General features: G+C 39.4%; 1 protein-coding gene across 1 annotated transcript in view; it reads left to right on the top strand.

The window, feature by feature from the left end:
* The window catches only part of LOC110013491 (voltage-dependent T-type calcium channel subunit alpha-1I-like), a 435,381-nt gene that overhangs the window by 282,249 nt on the left and 128,382 nt on the right, over window positions 1–24,750 (top strand). The window contains exons 29-33 of the mRNA XM_023954667.1: window positions 2,114–2,306; window positions 4,525–4,676; window positions 14,730–14,839; window positions 16,145–16,278; window positions 21,248–21,318. Of these exons, the coding sequence (XP_023810435.1) occupies window positions 2,114–2,306; window positions 4,525–4,676; window positions 14,730–14,839; window positions 16,145–16,278; window positions 21,248–21,318 (660 nt within the window). The remainder of the gene's footprint in view (window positions 1–2,113; window positions 2,307–4,524; window positions 4,677–14,729; window positions 14,840–16,144; window positions 16,279–21,247; window positions 21,319–24,750) is intronic.

A 24,750-nucleotide genomic window follows, 5' to 3' on the forward strand; every position in this document is an offset into this window, starting at 1 on the left:
GAAATTACATTTAAAAATATTTGGCGTTTATGGCTCTCTCGGCCAAAAAGGTTCCCGACCCCTGGTCTAGAGGCTACAGAAACAAAAGTGTTTGGTCCACATGTAGGTTTGAGGGTCACATTTATCAAACCTAAAAGCATTTTTCTACGTTTTGCTGAAAAGAAAATATGTCACTGTGACAAATGGTGGTTGAGTTACAACAGTTTGTTCGAAAATCTTTTGTCTCAAAAAATCCTGTCTTCATTCTAGCGATGATGTCACCTACTATGGGTCTTCAAACATTCCGCAATACATACTAATGTTGAAATCTGACGAGGGGTCAAAAACTGCCTATTTTCAAAATGCTGTAGTTCAAAAAAAATTTAAATATCCAAAATTAAGTATTATTTGTTTAGCCCAATCCATCCCCTACATTTCAAAGAATGGTGAATGGTGTTCTAAAATTATTTACAGACAACTAAAAAGTCCACATAAAGCATAACAAATGCATGTTTGAATATTTTAAATAGCGTAAGATTTACAAAAGTTAGAATTGCAGAAAGTTTGAAGTTGCAGAATATTCTTCCCCATATATTTCTATGGCAAAGGTTGCAGCAACTTTGTTGGATTGCGGAAGAACCATAAGTTGCAGAAGAAATTGCAGAAGAGAGCAATAATGTCCTTAACTTGCAAAAACATTATGATACTTGAATGGCAGAAATTGGATAAAGTATGTAGAAGACATGGGCAGACAAAAACTGTACGGAAGAAAACAGAAGAACAATAGTTTGATTGCATCACGCAAGCAAACTAATTTATATTTGGTAAAAACTGCTGACAAATGCTTACTGTTAGTACAGCGGCAAAATGCAGGATCCAGAAAAAAGTTAGCTCTTACACTTCTGTGATGCATTGAATTTGCAAAAAACGTTGAATTCTTGGAGTTCGATGATCCACTTAGACGTCAATGTGGTTTCTTTGTATTCATATGTAGTCCGGATTTTACTGTGGTCCTAAAGTTACATCAATAATTTACTCAATGCAATATAATTTTAAAGATCACACAGCAATTTAAAATCAAAACAAATGATAATAATAATTTAAAAAAATCTTCAGACACAAAAATGTAAAAAACATTGTTGTGCAATATAAAAAAAATATCTGCAAAAAAAGAAGCCGGGGTCGTACTAAAAAGATTTATATTAAGCATTGCCGAAAAAATTTTAGAGCAAATATCAGGTAGAAAAGAAAGCTTTAGAATTTCAATTTTTGTTTTGTTTTGTGGACAATTCCTATTTTTCTGTTTTTGTGACTTTATTAATAACAATAAAAATATATTTTATTTATATGGCGCCTTTCTGGACACTCAAGGTCGCCTCACAGTACAAAGAGTAAAAGCATAAAAACAAAACAGCAATAACTCCCCAATAACACAAATAAGTTAACAATTAAAACACCAGTTTAAAAATTATGTGCTGAATGCATGATGAAAAAGGTAAGTTTTGAGTAGGGAGTTACGGCAATCTATACGGGAGGTGATGAGACTATGGACTATGGACGGTTGTGGAGTCTGGAGTGAGAGAGGGACTGAGACGACCAATGCTACGAAGATGGAAGTAAGCGCAGCGAGTTATGTTATTGATGTGGGCAGTGAAAGAGAGAGTGCTGTCAAGGATGACACCCAGACTCTTAACCTGAGAGGAGGGAAATATGGAGGAATTCTCGAAGGAGGGGGAGAAATTACAGAGTTTACTAGGGGTGGATTTAGTCCCAACAATGAGAAGTTCAGTTTTATTGCAACTTAATTGAAGTATGTTTGCGGTGAATCAGGAATTGACTTCGAGAAGGCAATTTGAGAGGGAAGTAGGTGGAAAAGTGGAGCAAGGTTTGAAGAACATGAGACATGTTCAGCTAAAATACTGATTAATATTTCAAGAAACAAAAATTACATCCATTTATTTTAGTTATTAAACAACTACCTTTTTTTTTTGCCTGAAGGTGAAGTTTGCCTATGCAGTTGAGTACTTAGCTCATTGCGACTCACAGACTTGTAAAGTGATATGTCCACCGATTTCCTGTATTGATAACCATCTCATTTTTTTCTCCTTGTTTTCTTCTGTTTTCCTTCCCTTAGCCGATTACCAACAACAACCCTTGGATGCTGCTATACTTCATCTCCTTCCTGCTTATTGTAAGCTTCTTCGTCCTTAACATGTTTGTGGGCGTGGTGGTGGAGAACTTCCACAAGTGTCGCCAGCATCAGGAGGTGGAGGAGGCAAAGCGGCAAGAGGAGAAACGACAACGTCGCATGGAAAAGAAGAGGAGAAGTAAGATAGAGAAAAGTGACGGACAAACGTTACAGCGACACATAGAAACTTGAGGGAGCTAAGACCTTATGGAAGAGAAAAATGTCATGGAAGAACATGGGACATTGGTGTGTTCAGAAATAGCAAGAGGTAAAAAAAAGTTCAGACAAAATGAGAAAGGTAAATACGGATAGATGGGGAACTGCAGCGACATAAACCCCAGGGAAAGGAAGGTGAAAGGTGGGAGCAAAGGAGTAGGCATCAAAAAAAGTATAGTGAAAACACTGAATGGAAAAAGAACAGTCTTGTCTGCAGGAACTCCTTGAATCAAGAGAGGACAATCGGCACAAATCAGGGTTCAAATGTGAAAAATATGAAGAACAATCCTGATGTACCGTATTTTCCACATTTTCAGGCACACTGGATTATAATGTGCGCAGTAAATGGTCTATCTTTAAACTTTTGTCATACATATGGCAGACCAATCTATAAGGTGGATCAAGCGAGAAAAAAAGTCAGAGATAAGTCTGTTAGTCAGGAAGATTTTACTGCACTCACAGTAACTCCAGAACTGTTTTGTAACATGCTACACATCAGCCACGTTAGCATATTCACAATAACACGAACTACCAACCTTCTTTGCGACACGTAAAAAAAAATTGATACCACTATACCAAACATTACTGTGACTACCCTAACTCCTAAAGTTGTTGGAAACACGGCCAGAAGGGAAACTACACTTTTTATTCCTGGATCTGATGTTCAACTATCAAACGAACTCTCCTTTCCACCAATACACTGTGCTTGATCATGGTGTTTGTTATATACAAGCTATGACGAGCACAGAAGTCCAACAACAAAACACCACACCTGTTCAGATCAAGGAGGTCATTCCTACCAATCATGCCCCTCCAAGCACCACTGTCGTTGCCCACATGAAGTCCCCGAGGAGGACAATGATTGGGGCATTTCAGCGGCTGGGTAGCTCGGATGGTACGGTGAGAGACTACCACGCAGGAAACCAGGGTTCGATTCCCGGAGGGAAATGGACAATACTGGGAAAATTACCAGTGAGGCCTTGGGCAAAACTCTTCACGTTACTGCCTCCCGCCTCCCTACTAGGGGTGGTTTGGCTGTGAGCTGGCTGTGACCCAGTGAGCAGAGAGAGAAAATGCGGAGAACAAACTTCCCATTGCGGGATAAATACAATATAATTATAAAAATACAATTTCGAAGTACCCCTTTGAGAGACACAAATTTGACCTGTAAGCCTAAAGCACTGTGTAGGTGGGGGGACATTACCATTTCATCCATAGGGGTGAACTTCAACAATTGGCAGCTGAGCTGGGGGCTCACGAGTAAGCCCACACTTGCCCACCACCTCTCACCATGCACAACTCCAGTAAATGTAGAAAGACCAACCCCTGTCTGAGTTCGAGAGCCCAGACTGTGAGTGTAGGTGAGCCCAACTATATCTAGCCAGTACCTCTCAATCTCCAGCACAAGCTCAGGCTACTTCCCTCCCAGAAGGGTTATATTTCATGTCCCAAAAAATTGAATGTCCCAAAAGTTTCCTGACTGGAGTTTGGGCTGCCATGGCACATGCCTTCAACTACCACCCAAAGCACATTACACCAGCCCCTTTTGAGCTCTCTTGCAGGTGGGCTCACAGCAGGGGGATCCCACATTGTTTCTTCAGCCTGGACCCAGCAACTAGCGCTCGCCTGTAAGCCCCAATCCCAGGCATGGCCCAGCTGATGCCAATCTGGGCAATCTTTTTATAGTTACATTGGAGTGAAATGCTCTGTGTAGCCTGAAACTTCTGAAGTTATCGTAAATGACTCATATTTTTATCTAATTTCATTTATCACTCTGTTTTTTTTTTCATATCAGCTCCCATTTCTACTTCTTTGTCTAATTGTAATGTTCCCCGCTCCTCACATTTTATCCCTTAGAGCACTAATAAATGGCAGTGCATCCTGGGTTTGTTTTCACCTCTTTTTTTTTTTTTTTTTTTTTTTTTTTTTTTTTGTTTTCACCTCTTTACACTTTTATTTTTTCCTATTTTCCATTCTCTGTAACTTTCCTCTTTTTTTCTTTTATTAATCACATGTTTTTGTTTTAATTTCTAATCCTGCATATCCTTGCTGTCCTTTGATTAATCTTTTTTATTACCTCCTCAGCAAAACCTAATCTACCTTGTATTCTTCTTCCTCTCCTTTACCCTTTTTCTGCCCAGAGGCCCAGAAGCTGCCATACTATGCATCCTATGGCCGTATCCGCCTGGCCATCCATGCACTGTGTACCAGCCACTACCTGGACCTTGTAATCACCTTCATAATCTGCATTAACGTCATCACTATGTCCCTGGAGCACTACAGTCAGCCACAGGTGATCCCACTTACCCATCAGATGGAGAAATGCCAGAATAGCGTAGACCACTTGGTCATTTCTAAATTGTGGCCAGCATCATACTCTTCTTAATTTGGAATAGTACAGATGCATAGAGTCAAGGTTTTTGTAGTCTGACTTTAATTTGTGCTTAAATAATAGCCACTTTCTGAAATAAATGGTTTGTCTGAAGCTGGAGAAAATGTTTTTCATAGTCCCTTTTTTCTGGTTGCATGGAGCTGGCTAAATGATGTCGCTTGAGCTTAATCAAGAGAAAAAGGCAATTTTAAAAAAGGTGTTGCCTTTCTGTCATACAGGCTTTATAGAGAGGTGTGATGTATTTGGTGGTGCATCCACTAACTAAATTAAATTTCTCTTGGCAGATACCTGACCACTAAAGTGAGTTGCAAGCATCAAAATGAAGAGTTAGGATAACTTTTATCCTGAATAAGACATTAGTGGAAGAACAACAATGAGCATTAGAAACTATAAAAGCAGACTGATGGTTTCCTTATCACTGTGTTTTTATACTTTTTTTTAATTGAACATTTAAGGCATTGTATGTAATGAAAGAGAAAACAGCCCTATTTTTTAAATTAACCAATAGGGCAAAAGCATTAAGTTAAAACTATTTCAATTTTTAGATTGATTTCTAATTAAAATACAACTAAGTTATCCATTATGACCTCAGAGGGTGAGGGTATATTTTTAAAACAATTTGACAAGCAAATAAAATGTAACATTGTAAAAGGAGAAGTCACCCATTTGATACAAGCACATTGTTCATTGGTCATGGCATCTGACTTTGGTACAGACAGGATAATGTTCAGTTCTTGTGCTTTCACTGATAGATGGGTCCAGTAGGAATCTTAGGCAAGATTCTAACACATCACTTCCTGCCATCAAGACATACACAGCTAGAGAACAAGAGTCAGGCTTGCTTTGATGTGAACATTGACAGTATAAGAGAATTGGACTGAGTAACCCCTCCCCTTTCGTGTTCCAAACAGGAAATACCTGCAGGTTCCAGGAAGCCAAAATCACTCAGACTTCTTTTGACAAAATAAACAGCTATTACTCAGTTGTTATATTTGTCAGAATAACTATTCTTGCTTTGATAAATTTTTTAACATGTTCTTGCTGATCCTTTTTTTTCATGAAAATGATTCTTTATTTTTAGGTATTCAAGTTGAAAACTAATGTGGTACATGCTGGCTCCTACATCAAACATTTAAAATGTTTGATTGACAAACTCTCTCGAGCCTGCCTCTTCAAGTGGTGGGGGTGTGGCCTATTAACAAGCTCGTCTCCTGATTGGCCAAAGTGGCTCTCATTGAAATGATGACTTGGATCGACTTGGACCAATTACTGCTTACTGACGTTGTCTGGTAACGTGGCAACATTTAGATAAGTCATTCAGTTCATCAGTGAGATAGTAAAAAAAAAAAAAAACAGAGAAAAGCAAGAATGAAGTATTGGTTAAAAGTACAAAGATTAAGTTAAGAAATGTCCGAAATGGGAGAAAATGATCAGTTCAGACCAGGTGGGTCTTTCAAAAATAGTCCAACAATGTTTTGAATACAAACCAATCTGACGATTTCAGGGCACAAGCAGCAGAAAAAAGGTCACAGTGATACATGCAATTAATCACCAGCACTTGCAACATCACAGACAGAGCCTGAGAAGCTTAAAGGGCCTAAATAATGCTATTCCTAAGCCTATCAGAGTAAACTATATTCATATATATTATTATTTAACTTTGGCACTCAAAATAACATTTTTTTAATGAAATTTGAGTTATTTTTACAAGTTCATTTTCCTATCCGAAAATAAGATGACTTGATCTTTGAGGCATCGCCTTTCACTTATTTTGGGTGGTGTCGATGTCATGACATCCACCTAGAGCTGGCCTCTGCAGAGTGTCACCCATGAAAACAAACAACATCCGAGCTTTTGCAAATAATGATGTGGATACTGTGCAAAAAAACGAAAGCGTTTTGCTGATCACCACTAGCTCCAGAGCAAGTGTTTGCGTCTGTGTGTTAGCCTGGGGGCGGTGTTGTCAGTGCAGACCTTTCCTGGAAGGGGCTTTTTCCACTCTGTCACGTCATAATGTGAGGACCTACTTGTTTTCGTGGATTGGGGGATGCTGGTGCTCAGAGCGCAGAGTTTAAGAACAGTGTTTTTCAACCTTTTTTGAGTCACAGCACACTTTATCCTTGACAAAAATCACGTGGCACACCAGCATCCAAAAATTAAAATAGGAGAAACTCTAGTCTGTATTGATGTACAGTCCCTTTGCAATCTCACGTGCATCTTTCTAATAATTGTGGCAGAAAAAGCTGGAAGTTGCAGCTGTTTTTTCCAAAATATGTAATAAAAGTTAAGTTAGTTTACCATAATAATTTCAACTAAATTATTTGAAATTTTACCCTGGTAGTAGTTTTTCCCTACAGTTTATTATCATCCATTTTTATGTAACCTCACAAAAAACAAATGTATTTTTTCTAAATAGTAATTTATTTTTTTTATATTTATTTCAATGTTAGTGCAAAGGCAACTATAATTTTTGAACAGTTATATGATCACAATATGTTTTATAATGTTATCACAATTTGCTTGATCAAATTTACACAAAAAGACTAACATTATATTTATGTTCTCTGTAGCTACACAAAAAGTCTTTGAAAATGTTAACAAAAATGTTTTATTTCTTTTTGGATGATTAAATTGTTTCAATTTAGTTTATGTGTGTCTGTTGGCCACTTCCCCTTAATCCTGTTTCTTAAATGTTGTTATTTTCTTAAATGTTGTTATTCTTCTTACGTTTAACATATAAAATTATCCAGACCTTATAAGAAAAGTGTTTCAGTTGGAAAGATGACTTGGACCAAACTCTGGGACATTTGGCTGTTAATAAACCCAAACCTTAAAGGAGAACTAAACTTTTGACCTCTGATTTCATCAAGAAGATTTAAAAACTGTTTTATGTGTGATTAATATGTGATTGTGGTTTCAGGACTTTAACGGGGAGGACTCATTTTACACTGAGTCGCTGTCACTTTAACCCTATGCATCATGGGAGATGATGCATAGGGTTGCGAAAACATGCCGCAGATAGCTGACAGACTCGCTTCTCTGAGCTTCATTGGTCAGACTGATTACATTAAGCCTCCAAGAATGATTGGAGACAGTTGAAGGGGCAGGAGTTTTCCGAAAACATAGCTGAAGCTGTGGCTAAATCGCAGTACCGTCATTCTTATCAAAGCGTCTTTAATAGAATCAAATAAACAAAAAGAAAAAAGTATTTTATGATCTTTCATATTCCTTACTATTCAGTGTTTTATCAGGGTTTGTTTGGATGAACAAAGAGCTGATATCCTGGAGATGGTAAATGTTTTTAGATCAGTGAAAATGGGTAATTTCCCATGGTACACCTGACCATCTCCCAAGGCATTTGGAAAACACTGTTTTAGAGGAATGCTCAGAAATTTGTGACTGGAGCGGAATGGCGCTTTGCGATTTTTTTTTTGGGAACAGGATTCTTTCTAGCCGCTTCTGAATCAGCTGATGCCATTTATAAATGCAAGGTCACAAACTTCAGTTATAGCGGTTAAGGAACAGGTGGGAATAGCTGTAAAATATTCCTTTGCAGCCATCAAGGAAGCCAACGAGACAGTGTGCTCTTTATCTCCTCTCCCCCTTCTCCCCTGCAGCACTTCCTTCGGACAGAAATTTCTCATACAAGCATCTTGAGCCAAGGTTTTGTGATGAGTCCTTGTGAGTCACAGGACTGAAAAAAACTGTGAATACGCATTTGCTGTTTTGCGAATGGTGAAATGTGAATTCTCGGGGGAACACTGTATTTTCACCTTCAAGTGATTAAACTAAAGACATTAAGAATGGCGAGAAATTAATCACATCTGCAGCTTACAACATTTGGCTTGGAAAGAAAAATTACCAAAAATGTTTTTCCAAGTGTAAAGTTTTAGCTAAACTAGCACTACTTCTTCTGTTCTGCTCAGATACAGAAAATGGTGAAATAGAAACAACACAGAAACCGGCTTAACCTGGATTGTAGAAACATTAAATTCAAGAATGTACAGAGACCGATGAGGAATTAATGTAGTTATTTTAGCACCTATCTCAGAGGGATTTCACATTGTTCAAGCTACCAGTTTGAATTTTTACCAATAAGCATTCAATTACATCACCTCTTTTTATTAAATATATAAGGAGGGTTTAAAGAAACTCAGTGGCCTTATTGGTAGCGTGTCTGCCCTCAGACTGGAAGGTTGTGAATTTGAATCCAGACTGAGGCACACCAAAGACGCTAAACACAATACCTCCCTGTTTGACACTGCAATAACGGGTTGGATTGGGCATGGCTATGTCTGCACTGTGCAGCTTCCTGCTCCCCCAGGGGATAGTCCAAATACAAAGTTAAAATTTCACACACCTAGGTGTGTGACAACTAATGGAATTTTAACTTTAAAATCTGTGTTTTTCCATAAAAAAATCAGTTTTTGGCACCAATAAATACATCTATTATTTTTTCAAATATATTGACTTGAAGTGAATAAAGAAAATCCTTAATATTAGAATTTGTTTGGCATGAATAATTTTATTCTATAAAATAAACTTGATTAAGTAACAAATATTTTATTCAATCTAACTTGTTGGAAATTTACTAATTTATTTAGGAATAATCAGCTTAAATTTATTCTATTTTATCATTCACAGATATTATCAAGGCAAAATACTAAGCCTCTAAATAACTACAGTGCATTTGAAAGCTCAAAAAAGTTGATTTTGCATGATATAGGGTTTAAAAGAAATCAAGGGTAGATAGAAGAGCTGGAGGAAAAAACAATGTGAAGGGTATAAACAAGTGATGTCCCTTCATGGTAACTGAAGTATTAGAATTTTTACATTTGCTTTTTTTTCTTTTTCAGTGCAAAAAATGAGATTGAAAATAAATGGAAATTATTTAAACTGATTGCCCCATTGCCTAAAAAATAGCTTTGATCTATTTCATTTTTATTTCATTAGTTCCCAGTTTCTGATTTGGTTAATGAATCACTCTGATGAAAGAGTTTTTGATGTTTTTAGTGTTTTTAACATGTTCTTGTTGAATTTCTCTGATGATTGAGGACATATATCAAAAGAATTGAGCTTAAAAATTGCATTTTTCTGAGTTTTTTTAGTCAAATCGTTGTAAATCAGGTGCATGTGAAAAAAATTCAGTTGCAAATACAGCCAATTTTTTAAGTAGGAAATATGCTGGGTGGGCCTCAAGCTCCTTGCTTTGTTTCATTGCGATCCATCCACTTGTAGATATTTAGAATCATGTATGGTTTGGTTTTCCTCATCTGAACTGGAATCTAGCTCAAAACTGTACTGCTGGATTGCTCCAGCATTGCTTGCCATTTGTTTTGCACCGCTAATGTTAGTTTAGGGAAGTGAGGGCCTGTAAGCTATAGCGAGAGAGCAGGTAAACAGACAACTCTCAGTTGGTGGGAACGGGGCCCACAATTCAGAACCGAATGTCTGGTGAACTCCTGGTGCTCTGCAGAAACTATAGCCAACCCCGGTTTCTTCCCCAACTCCTATGGCTTCTCCCTACCCCTACATTTAGCCCTCCAAACAGAGAGTTGTGGAAAAATAGTGTCTTTAAATTTGGACGTTGCTCCCACGTCATTAATATTCACCGGTCAGCTACGTTAGCGCGGAGCTGATGGAACTCGGGAATACATAAAAACCTTGGTTTTATAACTAAAAGCAAAAAGTCATGACATACATTTAAAAGCAAACTTTATGGGCATCAGTGCAAACCCATGGGAAGAAAAGCACTGTGACGGGGAACACCCTCGGGGCGGAGGGCTCGCCATCCCTTCTCCGCAAGATTAAACCTTTAAAACACATATCGAACAACCCTACCACTCCAAATGACCCTACAATTTGACGGGTAGGGAGAAGCTGTAGGGGTAGGGGAAGAATTCTGATTTGGTCTATGTCTGAGAATTATGTCTGCAACCTTTTTCAGACCCCAGACAGTTTAATGTTTTTAAGCTTCTGGTTTCTGAAAAAACTATTTTTCACATTGAAATACTAAAACAAAAATTTTTAAACTAAGACTTTAGTTTAAAAAGGGGCGGCATTGGCTCAGGCGGTTGAGCGGGTCGTCCAATGATCAAAGGGTCGGCGGTTCGATCCCCGCTCCCCACCAGCCAAATGTCGTTGTGTCCTTGGGCAAGACACCTCATCCTCCTTGCCTCCAGTGTGGCTCCACTGGTGTGTGAATATGTATGAATGGCCCAGTGATGTACTCTCTACTACTCTGGAGTTGCCCAAGGTGAGAGGCGGCGGGCTGGTGTTGGCTTACTTGTGAGCCCCCAGCTCAGCCGCCAAGTGTTGGAGTTCACCCCGGTGGACGAGAGAGGTTGGGGACATTGAGTCTGAGTGTACCATGTTTTCCACTTCCATTGTCTCTGCTGCTGCTCAGAGCTGTGGTTGCAAAGTCTCTGGTGCCTGTTGCGGCGGTAACCCCCGAACCCGGTGGTGGACACAGGAAGTAAGGGATGCCATCAAGCTGAAGAAGGAGTCCTACCAGGCCTGGCTGGCTTGCGGGACTCCAGAGGCAGCTGACAGGTATCAGCAGTCTAAGCGAGCTGCGGCCCGGACTGTTGCGGAGAAAAAAACTCAGTCCTGGGAGGAGTTCGTTGAGGTTATGGAAAAGGACTATCGGTTGGCCTCGAAGAAATTCTGGCAAACCATCCGGCGCCTCAGGAGGGGAAAGCAGTTCTCCACATGCACCAGTGCAGGTGGGGGGCTGTTGACTTCGACTAGGGGCATTGTCAGGCGGTGGAAGGAATACTTCGAGGATCTCCTCAATCCCACTGACACGCCTTCTTTTGAAGAAGCAGAGAACGAGGACTTTGGGGTGAGGCTGTCTTTTACCCAGGCCGAAGTCACTGAGGTAGTCAATGAGCTCCTCAGTGGCAAGGCCCCGGGAGTGGATGAAGTCCGCCCTGAGTACCTCAAGTCTCTGGATGCTGTGGGAGTGTCTTGGCTGACACGTCTCTGCAGCATCGTGTGGCAGTTGGGAACTGTGTCACTGGACTGGCAGACAGGGGTGGTGGTTCCCCTCTTTAAGAAGGGGGACCGGAGGGTGTGTTCCAACTACAGGAGAATTACACTCCTCAGCCTCCCTGGGAAAGTCTATGCCAGGGTACTGGAGAGGAGAGTCCGTCCGATAGTCGAACCTCAGATTCAGGAACAACAGTGCGGTTTCCGTCCTGGTCGTGGAACAGTGGACCAGCTCTACACCCTTTCTAGGGTGCTGGAGGGATTGTGGGAGTTCGCTCACCCAGTCCATATGTGTTTTGTGGATTTGGAGAAGGCATTCGAGCGTGACCCCTTGGTATCCTGTGGAGGGTGCTCTGGGAGTATGGGGTACGGGGAGCCTTACTGAGGGCTGTCCGGTCTCTGTATGACCGGAGTAGGAGCTTGGTTCGCCTAGCCGGCAGTAAGTCAGACCTGTTACCGGTCCACGTTGGACTCCGGCAGTTTTATGGACAGAATTTCTAGGCACAGCCAGGGGCCGGAGGGGGTCTGGTTTGGGGACCACAGGATTTCCTGTCTGCTTTTTGCAGATGATGTTGTCCTGTTGGCTTCATCAAGCCAGGACCTCCAGCGTGCATTGGGGCAGTGTGAAGCAGCTGGGATGAGGGTCAGCACCGCTGACCACTGAGGCCATAGTTCTCGACCGGAGAAAGGCAGTTTGCCATCTCTCGGTGGGTGGAGTGTCCCTGCCCCAGGTGGAGGAGTTTAAATACCTGGGGGTCTTGTTCACGAGTGAGGGAAGACCGGAACGTGAGATTGACAAGCGGATCGGAGCGGCGTTCGTAGTTATGCGCTCGCTGTATCGGTCCGTTGTGGTGAAGAGAGAGCTAAGCCAAAAAACAAAGCTCTCAATTTACCGGTCAATCTTCGTTCCAATACTCACCTATGCTCATGAGCTATGGGTCATGACCGAAAGAACGAGGTCCTGAATAAAAGCGTCTGAAATGAGCTTCCTCTGCAGGGTGGCTGGGCGCCGCGAAAAGCTCAGAGTAGAGCCGCTTCATCTCCACATAGAAAGGAGCCAGTTGAGGTGGCTCGGGCATCTAGTCCAGATGCCACCTAGACGCCTACCCATGTCCCACTGGGCGGAAGCCCCGGGGAAGACCCAGGACACGCTGTTAACAACTGGATGCTAACTCTGACTTTTAAGGTGTAATGGATAAATACAGCAAAATAAAATGAGACAACTGTCGTAAAACTGTTGTTTTCTAATTATCATAAACGTGAATCCACCGTGTCTGCAACTTCATTATCTCGTATATGAAACATTTGAGAGTCAGTCGCCACAAATTAGGCAGAGTGGCTTTGGGTATGTGTAAACTGTCTTAATAAATCCATATTTTGAGAAAGACTCCTGGTCTTGTCTATAGCAACTTTATTTTTCTTTAGAGTTGAAGGCTCTTCTTTGGTTTCCTCATTTGCTCTTTTCTCCCCAAAGAAACTTTCATTGTTTGGTTTTTATTAACGTCTTAGCTTTGTGCTATCTGGTAGTCTGGTAGTTTTCCAAAATGAAAGGTTCTTTTGTATTAGAAAATAAACAAAGCAGAATTAATCAAAGTTAGCATACGCATTTTTTTGTTTGCAGCCCACGGACTGGTACTAGTCGGGGTTGGGGACTTGACAAGGGTTGTGGACCCCTGTCCTACAATTTTGTTTTTTTTTAAACAGCATACTAATAATTAAAAGACCACTGGGAACTCTTTTATAATAGATCAAAAGCTTATTGGAGTGGACCTTAAAGATGCAACTGTAACATGCACAACATGTTTTAAACCACTAAGCAGGAACTGATTGGAATGTAGGATTTGAAAATCAATCCAAAGAGAGGATTTTTTCATTTCAGGAGGAAATCATGTTTTCCTCAAACAGATTAAATCAACATATGAACTTGTAAGTACAGCTTTGTGTTTTGACACTTGTGTTTAACACTGTTGCCCACAGTATGAAGGTTCCCAGTTTGAGTTGTGGCTGAAGCCTTGCACAGAGGAGTTTTGCACATTCTCCTCAAGCTTGAGTGGATTTTTCCAGTTTTTTCCACAATCCAAACATATGGTGGTTAAACTGATTATTGACGCTGACATCTTTATTTACCCTTTGTGGTCTCCATCTTGTCCCATTATCATCTGCGGAGATATCCTCTTTTGCCTAACTACAGTGAAAAAGCTCCAGTCTAAAAACAGAAGGAAGCAGCTTTAAAAAAAATGGATGGCTGATTTAGTAAACAGTAATTTCATAATTGCAATTCTCTTGACTAATTCAATAGATTCTGTGAAATAAGCAAATGAGGGCTTTTAAAGTTACAGCCCGCTGAAGAGGGGAGTTCAGATTTTTCATACCATGCCGCTGAGAAAGAGAGCTTTTTCTTCCCACCCCGCAATACAGAACAATTGTCATTTTTGATGGGTAATTTTGAAAAGACGATGCATTTGTTTATCTCTCATTATATTAAGAAATAAAAAGGTGATCCAGTTGATGTATTTTGTAGTTGTTGTTTTATTTATGTTTTTTCATGTCAGTTTTTTTCTCCCTTATCAAAAAAAAAAACTTTTAACAATTGACTAAGATTCAATAAAATGAGGAGAATGAGTCATTTGTCCTGTTTGATTGAAAAACAATATCTTGCTAACCTAATAGGCCAACAAATGAAAATGTAAATGAAAATAGAAAATGTGCTGAAATAACATTTTATCAAATTTTTTATTTTACAAAATACAATCTTCATAATATTTTGATAGGTCAGTTTTTGTCTCCCTTCATTAAAATGCAAATCCTGCCATTTGCAAAAAAAAGATCAGACTAATTTACGAGCGGAAAAAATAAAAAAAGAAACTAGCACATCAGACAGAGGATAGTTCCATGGGGAATTTATTTTGACTCCATTATTATCTTTTTAACCATTTTCCCTCTATGACCTCTGATACTCCTCAGTCTTTGGAGACTGCACTGAAGTACTGCAACTACTTCTTCACCTCCACCTTTGTGATTGAAGCCTCTCTGAAGTTGGTGGCCTTTGGCTTTCGACGCTTTTTCAAAGACAGGTACACTTCCAGCTACAATTGCACTTCATTGATTTGTGTATCTAATGTATTTGTGACTGATAAAGTCACTTACTGTTTACTAAACTGTATTTTACAATGATGAAAGTAATTACATCTTTTAATGAAGTGAGCATGGAATTCTAAAGTTCACCTTCAGTCATTTAGTTTTATTTTGGGTTTTCTTCACGCAATAGTCTTCCACTCTGCACTTTTGGGCCTTCTCGGTGTTTAAAGGTCAGCACTAAACTCATATAACTCTCGTTTTTGGCAAGGAATTGCAAAAAATAAGGGATAACGGTACTTCAAAAAGAGATGTCAAATGCTAAATGTATTCCCATTATGATGCTTTTTAAAAATGTGTTTAGGCAAACCTTTATGATGCATGCTTTTAAAGGTACTTCTTATGCGACACATCAAACATATGCACACTCAAGAATGTGCTGAAAGAAGGTTCTTGAATGTGGGTTATTGAATGTGCTTTTAGCATATAGTGTTCACACTGAACTGTTGCTACCCGATACTAGTGCACGTACTCACAATTGGTAAAGGCTGGAGTAAAACTTTGAAGCTGTGCAACTCTTGTGAATTTTGCTCCAGGCTTTTTACCTTCAAATACATTTCCTTCTATAAAATACTTGGTATAATATAATTCCAGCTTGGTATAATCCTCAATTAATAATTTTTCCTCCATTGTCAATTCTCAAGCAGTTGCCACTCCCGTGAAGTAAAAGGGATACCATCCATATGTCACTATCAAATCTGAGTCCCTGATTGGTCCAAGTATAACCAGTTTAGTTTTTAATTCACATTCAATGGCTGCTGTTTTGTACATAGTCGTATGTACAGTCGTATAAACTTGCACAGCTACATAACAGTGAATAGTGGCTCACCTCATAAAAGATAACAGCACCCCCTGCAAAGAACATGTGATGGGATGTAATGAGTTGAGAGGCTGAGGTAGACCTTACTCATTACTTGTTTAATTATAAAAAAATTAAAAAAAAAAAAAAAACGTCAAGGCTGCAACTATAAATATTCATTTCAACAGCAGGCATGCAGTTCATGGGTGGGCTGCTAACTATTCTCCTGCCAAGTTCAATGTGTTGCAAATGATGCCCAAATTCATTAAAAACATGAATATTCGTTGATGCACAGATGTATGTATCCATTACTGCATATGTATGTATGCAGTAATGGTCCTGGCTCCACATGAACCTTAAAAAGATATGCATGCAGACCTTAATTTTGGATGCTCATTGGAATTTCCTGTACTGAAATTCAACTGAGGACCCTTCTTGCGTGTAGGTGGAATCAGCTGGACCTGGCCATTGTGCTGCTGTCTGTAATGGGTATCACCCTGGAGGAGATTGAGATCAACGCTTCTCTGCCCATCAACCCCACCATCATCAGAATCATGAGAGTGCTCAGGATAGCAAGAGGTACTCGGCAACACACACTTTTCACTTCCCTTGTTTGTAATTGTAACACCAAACATTAGCATACATTGTTGTGTTTGCTTCAAAGTTCCTGAAGCCCAACACATGTTTATAGGTGATTGAGCTAATATTCTAAAAAAATATATATATATATATTACTTAATCCATACCCTCCTTTCAAGTTTTGAAAAGATACAAAAGTTGAATTATATATTCTGGATGTATAATTCTATTAGCCTTCCAAGTTGGAAAGTTAAACATTTTCTTGCTTATCAGGATGTCAGGATTGTTCCAAATGGGTGTTAGTTTGCTCTGTGTAAGAGAGGAGTTATTCATCTCAAGGAAATCCCAGCAGGCTATTAACAAGGTTTTGATATTGATAGTGATACATTTATGTACAGCTTGATGGAGCTGCTAATAAAAAGAAAGATCTATTCACATGGTGACTGTTCTACATATATCCATGAGTGATCTGCTGGATTATTAGTATGCCATTTTAAAATATATTGTAACATATGAGCAAGGAAGTGATTGTAAAAGTTAGGGAATTTTAACCTATCAATGAATTTAACATTTTCTAAGTTTTTAAGCTGATTCTTGGTGGTTTATTTTTCCATTAAAACTTGGCTATGGATATGTGTCCAATGATTTGAACCATGTTGTAGGTGGTTTAAAAGGAATCATAGAAAAGCAGTGGTTGATTTTGGGTAATATTTTTATTTTAACTGAAGCAATTTGCCCGTGAGCGACATAGGTTAACCCATAGCATTGGATCATCCTGAAAATTCTTAATTAATGGAACATCATTTAATTGCAATAAGTCTGATAGACTGGAGGAGTAAGTGATACCTAAGTATTGAATAAGTCCTGATTTTAATGTATACTTTAAAGGTGGCTCTACATTACAATTGAGTGATAAGAGCACTGATTTATTCCAGTTAATGGTTCAACTATGGCAAAGGGTAGGGTACTTATCAGGAAATATAGCTTTATTCACATCTGAAAAGTCAACACAGAGCCGCAGACCACCCCTCTTTTCCTAGCTACCACCAGGCTAGACATCAGCGGGGAGGCGTCAACCGATTTGATAACATTGCACCAGGCAACACAGCTTAGCCACGACTTTTTCAGATCGATGAACACACCTGCTGCGAACTCTTTATTGTCAGTGCCATTTATAATTTCTTTGGTTAGTTGCGTAATCGCCATGGATGTTGATCTGTTTTTTCTGAAACCACATTGGTCGTCGGATATTAGTTTGTGTTTTTCTACGAAATTTTCCAGCCTTTTGAGGAACACAATTTCAAGTATTTTTGAGAATTGGCAGAGTAAAGACACTGGCCTGTAATTTGTTAGTTGTTGTTTGTCCCCTGATTTGTGTAGTGGAATTACTTTGACTGTTTTCATTTTTTGAGGAAATGTTCCTGTTTGAAAGGATAAATTGCAAATGTAGGTAAGCGGGTCAACATTGGAATCAATGACCTTTTTAATCACCATCATATTAATTCCGTTACAGTCTGCGGATGTTTTGTTTTTGAATTTGTTGATGCTTTCTAAAAATTGTTTTGCTTCCACGGGTCTCAAATAGATCGAGCTAGGATTTCTTTTTATGCAGTGTTCGACAGCTTCTTTTTCTGATATTTTTTTAACAGTTTATTTCGTGGGCTACCTTTGGCACTATTTTTACAAAATATTCATTGAACTCCTTTGTCATGTCCTGAATATTGTTGCACATCTCATTTTTACCAACTAAAGAGTCTGGGTAATTTATCTTCTCTCTGTGTTTCCTAATGCAGTCATTTACATTTAGGCCATATATACCAGCAATGCAATATTTTGGTCTGGGTGTTAGGTCAAGACTCACACACACTCGTGGAAAAAAAAAGGGAAAAAAAGCACGTGTACATATAAATTAAAATGGTTGGAAAAAAATAAATCAGGGTGGAAATTGAATATTTGGAAAGTGAGTTATATAATTTGAGAAAAAGATATTTGAAAAAAGAAAAATAAGATGCCAAATATAGGTCAACCACAACAGGTGAGATTATATAAACCCACGTCAACGTGCATGGTGATTTATGTGTCGCGCAATAGCAGTGATCACTGATCTGACAGGCAAGCTGAAGGAAGCAGACCTTCGGGCCAACCTTCAGATGAAAGAAATATCCCCACCAAGGCATCTAAAAAAGTGGAGAGGCAGCCGATAAGATGCAGAAGTAATTGGGGGTTGATTAGCTGTTTATGGCATTTTCAGGGGCGCTTTTAGAGATCAGCAGTTTATTTTGTTATCGGTGCGCTTTAGATGTGAATTGTTTTAGATTTATTTTCTACGTCTGTTTGGTTAATTAATCACGGTACATTTGTTGTGTGAAATTTGATCATTTGAAATGTGATATTTTGTTATTTGAAATTAAATTATAATTATTTGTATTTAATTGTAAAAGGGAATATATTTTCATAAGCATTATTTTGATACAGGTTTTTCACCTTGCTTGGTTTCTACAACCTACAAATTAACTCACTGGAAAAAGTTCTCTGTCTTAAGCCAAATGCAAATAAAGAAAAGAGACAAGTTCATGGAGTTTTTTGAGTCATGAGTGGAGTCCAGCTGGCATTTCCTCCATTTGATGCTTTCCCCTTCAAGTGGGGCAAAATAACTTGACACTGGGTCTTTGGCTGTTTAACTTTGCTCCACCCAATTGGTGGACATGGTGGAAGTTGATTTTGTTTACTGTTTCTTCTGGGATTTTAAGTTGGTCTTTGATGAACGATTTTAAGTTAATAACAATTTCAGGATCTTCACCGACCTGCTCTGGAATGCCTAAGATGACCAGGTTGCCTCTCATGTTTCGGCCAGGTACCGCACCGTCCCTTTAATCTTGCAGTAGTCCGCGGAGATCTGCTGCCCGCTCTGATTGATTTTCTCCACTGTCTCGCTGAGCGCTCGATTTTCGGCCACAAGCTCCATGACTTGAATTTGACTGAATTCCAGCCCCTCCCCTAACCCCTGGAATTCTTTGTGGAGAACTTCCACAAGAGCGAGCCACATGTTGAAGAAGAGCAGCTTTTTGTAATGGACTCCAGGATTTAATCGAAGCTGCTGCCGGGAGAGGACGCAGGTTTGAGTGAGTCATCCTGACGTCCACACTTTGAAGCTGGAGTGGAGGCGGGTTGCATCTTCTTCATGACTATTCACTCAAAAAAATTGTCAATCTAGCCTAATCTTTCAGAGCCTCTAGACTCAATTATTTCAATTTCAGTGAAAATATTTTTCTGAAGTTGCCGGTTGATGAAGCAAAAGAAAAGACAGATTTTACCCGAACAACACCAATTTGGTAGCACAGCGGTCTTACAGCACTTCCTTCTTACGTGTGACATCATGTTCTCATGTGCCCGTCTGTGGCTGGGGGGGGTTCTCCGAGGGGCGGGGCCCTGCGCTGGGTCCCCGGGCATGGCGGGGGGCTATTCTTGTGGTTGGACTGGAACTTGCACTCTCTGTGCTCCTGCACCTCCCTGCTTTCTGTTGTTGGGGGTCCTTGTGGCAGTCCTGCGGGTCCTGGTCTAAGTGGCAGATGTGAATGCCTGGTGGGATGATTTCCTCCATCTCTAAGTGTCATATAATTCCAGCAGGGCACAAACTGCAATTACTAATTTCTGCAACTACCAAGCCCGAGTCACTGATTGGTCAAAATGTACGCACATTTACATAGACTTTTCATTGAAAACACTTGTGACCGTAGCATCAGGCACAAATATGTAGCCTCATGCGGCAGAGTTAACACAACATGTGTTTTCTTACTGGACCAAATTAGTTTCAGCTGGAGACTTACAACTCTGACACTGTACCTTCTAAAAGATACAATATATTAAAACTAAATTCAGAATAATGTGTTCTACAAAGACCAAAGGTTTTAAAGACCAAAGATACTGAAATATATTCATCAACAGCTGGGATCTCTATATGGACATTTATGAAAACGTATTCTTTCCATCAATAATTTAAAAGCTGCAAAAAAAAGAATATTTCCAAATATAAAAATATGCTTGAATATTTTTCCAAGCATCGCTGCTGCTTTATATAAAAAAAAATCACATGAGTATCACTTTGTTGTTTGTGGGTAATAGTTCCACCAAGAGAAAGCTGCTGTTACCACAGACTTTCGCCGCCAAGCCTTTCATATTCAATGGAATTTTCTGTATCCCTTGAGGTTTCTCTGTTCGACTGTTCTGCAAAAAGGGGCAAGAGGATCTCTTGTGAAGAGTTGGCAAACATATGTCATATATTGAGCTTGTCTTGACACTTCGCCATGCTTTCTGTGTTTCTGCACCCATGTTTCTGTGTTGTACTTCTTTGTGTTGCTTTTTCTTTCCTCTTTTGGTAATGAGAATTGTTTTTTCCTAATGCTGAAAGAATCCACTCCGATGAAAATTGTATTTTTCGTTTTTTTAACTTGTTCATAAATAGAGGAATGTAAACTTAAAGATTCATTTCAAATTGTTGTGAATCAGAAACAGACAAAAAATGCCAGTTGAAAAAGATTGTATTTGTGATGTATAAAAGATGCTGGGCAGGCCGCAAGCTCCTTGCATTCTAGTTTATACACTTATAAACAACTAAATCCATCCTCTGACTTGTTAACCTACTGATAGAGTGTGTAAACAGAGAGCTCTCAGCAACTTGAATGAGAAAGGGAAAGGGGGTGGGGTTGCCCCATGCCAACGGTCTGGCCAATAACTAAGACGTGAATATCCAACTAACTCCTGCCGCTCTGCAGAAACTATGCTGTAAAGCAACACGTTTTTTTTTTGTTGGCTAAAACTGGCATAATCAAAATTAAGAGACCACTGGGAATGATTTGAAAATAGATCAAAAGATGATCCCAGTGTGTTTTTTAAGAATATTACAAACATTTTTAAGTTTGTATACGATGTGGGAAAACTACTGATATCTGATTGTCTGTTACCCCCCCAGTTCTGAAGTTACTCAAAATGGCAACTGGAATGCGAGCTCTGCTTGATACAGTGGTCCAGGCTCTGCCTCAGGTATGTGTCATCATGAATGTCCACCCAGAAATGCACACACACACACACACACACACACACACACACAGATGATGGATATCAACCTTGCTGTTGTCACAAGTATAGTCAGGAGGTAATTAACATTTGAAAACGAGCTACATGACTGTCATCAGTATTCTGTCTTTTACAAAGTCTAGTTACCTTTAAGAGAGGATGTTTGTTTTTGGGTCAATTAGAAAATGGGAGTTGACCTTTTGAACTAATCTTTTTTTTTCTTTTGGTGGAAGTTTGATAAATAGATCTTTTTTTTAACTGTCCCTTGTTTACCAATGTGTCTGACAGACATTTTTTTTATTGATTATTGCTACACATCTTTACGTTCATTTTTGGGCTCTATTTACAAAACGCGTAGCCATGGAATGTTTGTTGAAAATGAAACCAGTTGAACTTTGAACAATCAGGCCCTCTGATTTTGTAGTGACATTTGGATGGCCTCCCTTGTGATTCATGGAAGTGTCAACCAGAGGTGTGGACTCGAGTCAAATGACTTGGACTCAAGTCAGACTCAAGTCATGAATTGGAGGACTTTGGACTTGATTTATACTTTCACAGAAGTAACTCATGACATGACTTGGACTTCAACATCAGTTAATTGTGACTTGATTCATTAGTCCCCTTACTCCGAAAGACTTGGTCTTTTCGCCAAAATCCAAAGATTAAAAAGTACAGTCGTGGCCAAAAGTTTTGAGGATTACATAAATATTGAAAAATTGGAAAAGTTGCCGCTTAAGTTTTTAATACAGCTATTTGCATATTCGGCAGAATGTTATGAGGAGTGATCAGATGGATTTGTGCTTTGCCATGAAAATTAACTTAATCCCATTATACAACTTTCCACTGCATTTTATTGCTGTCATTAAAGGACTTGCTGAGATCATTTCAGTAATCATTTTGTTAACTCAGGTGAGAATGTTGACGAGTACAGGGCAGGAGATCATTATGTCGGGCTGATTGGGTTAGAATGGCAGACAAGACATGTTAAAAGGGGGATAATGCTTGAAATCATTGTTCTTCCATTGTTAGCCATGGTGGCCTGCAAAGAAATGCGTGCAGCCATCATTGCATTGCATAAAAATGGCTTCAGAGGCAAGGATATTGTGGCTTAGATTGCACATAAATTAACAATTCATAGGATCATCAAGAACTTCATGCAAAGAGGTTCAATTCTTTTTAAGAAGGCTTCAGAAAGTCCAGTGGATAGAGTGCACAACGTTGCTCTGTTTGTAGCTAGGAATTTTGTCCTTTGGATGAATCAGTTTTTGTCAGAGAGTATTAGAAAAAAAACTGGTCCAACCAGAATTTTGGACCAGCCACTAGTAGGATGTGAGTGGAGAAGAAGAAGAACTTCTGGTTCAACCTTGATGAAGTGATGATGAACATCCCTAAAAGAGAGAGTTTTCATTGCAGATTTCAATGTACATGCTGGTGCAGGAAGCAGAGGTGATGGGCAGGTTTGGTATCCAGAAAAGGAATGTAGAAGGACAGAAGGTGGTTGATTTTGTTGTACATGTTCAAGTTTGTAGTGAGAAAATGTAGAGTGTGATCAGCGTGTGTGTCAATGTTTGGGTGAGTGTCAAGTTATAGGCACATGGATGTTAAGTGAAGCATGTACAGTTCACATTGTGAAGTTTAGTTAAAACGTCTAGGTTTGTGTGAAGAAACTGGATTCTCTAGAAAGGACTGTATTATATTAGTTCGTACCCCGTCAGTTTCTTGCACACAGAAATAAATGAATAATGACTCAGAGACAAAACTTATCTTTTGTTGGTTTACTCCGCACAAGAGCACAAATTTGTACGCAGGGTTACAGACAGATAAAAGTGTCAGATCTCTCTGAGGTTTTCACAGACATTTGCCAGACCGCATACACCGGGACACACAAAGATGAACGGGGAGGATGCTCGAGGAATGTTACGAGACAGTAGTCTTGGTTGTGCTCTGTAATATAATTTTGAGATGATAATACATAGCGAATCAAGTTTAAACCATTAATGTGATGAAAAGTAAAAGTTAGTGTGATAGAATGTAAAAGGGAGTTTCTAACTATTCTGTTTCTAATCACTCCTAACAGTTTGCTACTACTCACCTGTACAACAGAGCCTTTGAATAAACCCCTGCGCTTGGTGATACTGGCAAGAAAGTCAGCAGTCTGAAATACAAAGACTCAGCAAATTGTAAATTCACGTGGTCACTCAGAAAAATTAAAATCTTACCCTTGGCTCATCAATAAATGTTGTAGTTACTGGGTTGACAAAAACATAGTATTCTTAGTGTGTGGTTAACATAGATAGTGGGATCTCACATAAGGACAAATGTGCCCTTCAATTTCATTTTTTATAATGCATGCATCTCTCTGCATAAAAGTAGTGTGTAAAGAATAGGGCTGGGAATCTTGATTACCTCACGATTCGATTTGATTACAATTCAGGAGGAAATGATTCCAATGCATGGCATAATATATGGCAAATACAGGGTGAGGGGGACCCACCTGACTCAGTAAAAGACCGAAGCATGAAGACCAGGATCAGGGAGGAGCAGTCGGTAGAGTGTGATAAGCTCTGTAAGCAGGACAGAGATTTCTGAGTTTCCTGTTAAATTAAAAATAAATATAAAGAGTGACACTTCCACAGCTTTTTGTATCATTGTACTAACTCAACGCATTGCATTGGTTTGAAATCAATAGCTGCAATGGTAGACAACATTTTTTTCTGAAGAAATGAGACCAGCATGTACATTTCACCCCTCACAGGATTCAAACCGCTAGCAGTTCGGGAGTAGTTAATTACCTCACCCATGTGCAGAGCTTGCTCAGGAGTGGCAGTTGGCAGGTGTGGGCGCATCTGCACGCACAGTGAGGCGAAGACTTTTGAAAGATGGCCTGGTGTCAAGAAGTGTAGCAATGAAGCCACTTCTCTTCAAAAAAGAACATCAGGGACAGATTGATCTTCTGCAAAAAGTATGGCGAATGGAGTGCCAACCACTGGGGCACAGTCATTCATACCTTAAAAAAAACGTACTACTAAAAATAATAAATAATACATAAAATACATTAAAAAAGTGCTTCAATATGTGTAAAAATTGTTGAAAACCAGAGAGATAGGGGGACTTCCGGCCGAAGGGAGTAGACGCGTGTGTCCAAGCTCCCTGCCTTTACCAACTTAAATAAAGCCACCTAACTAACATGGTAAAAATTTGCCCTACAACCAGTAACCCAACAGCTTACTAAGATAACCATGTCAAAAAAGGCAAAAAAGACGAGCAGTAGAGGGAGGAAGTGGCTAGTGTTAGCGCATTCACTGCTGTGCTAACTGATAAGCTAGCAGAAAAACTAAGTCCCGCTGGCCAAGATAAAAGACACCTATGCAAGGTATGAGGCCAGAATGGGCACTGTTC

Source organism: Oryzias latipes, chromosome 1 (assembly GCF_002234675.1).
Source record: "Oryzias latipes chromosome 1, ASM223467v1".
NCBI classification, from domain to species: domain Eukaryota; kingdom Metazoa; phylum Chordata; class Actinopteri; order Beloniformes; family Adrianichthyidae; genus Oryzias; species Oryzias latipes.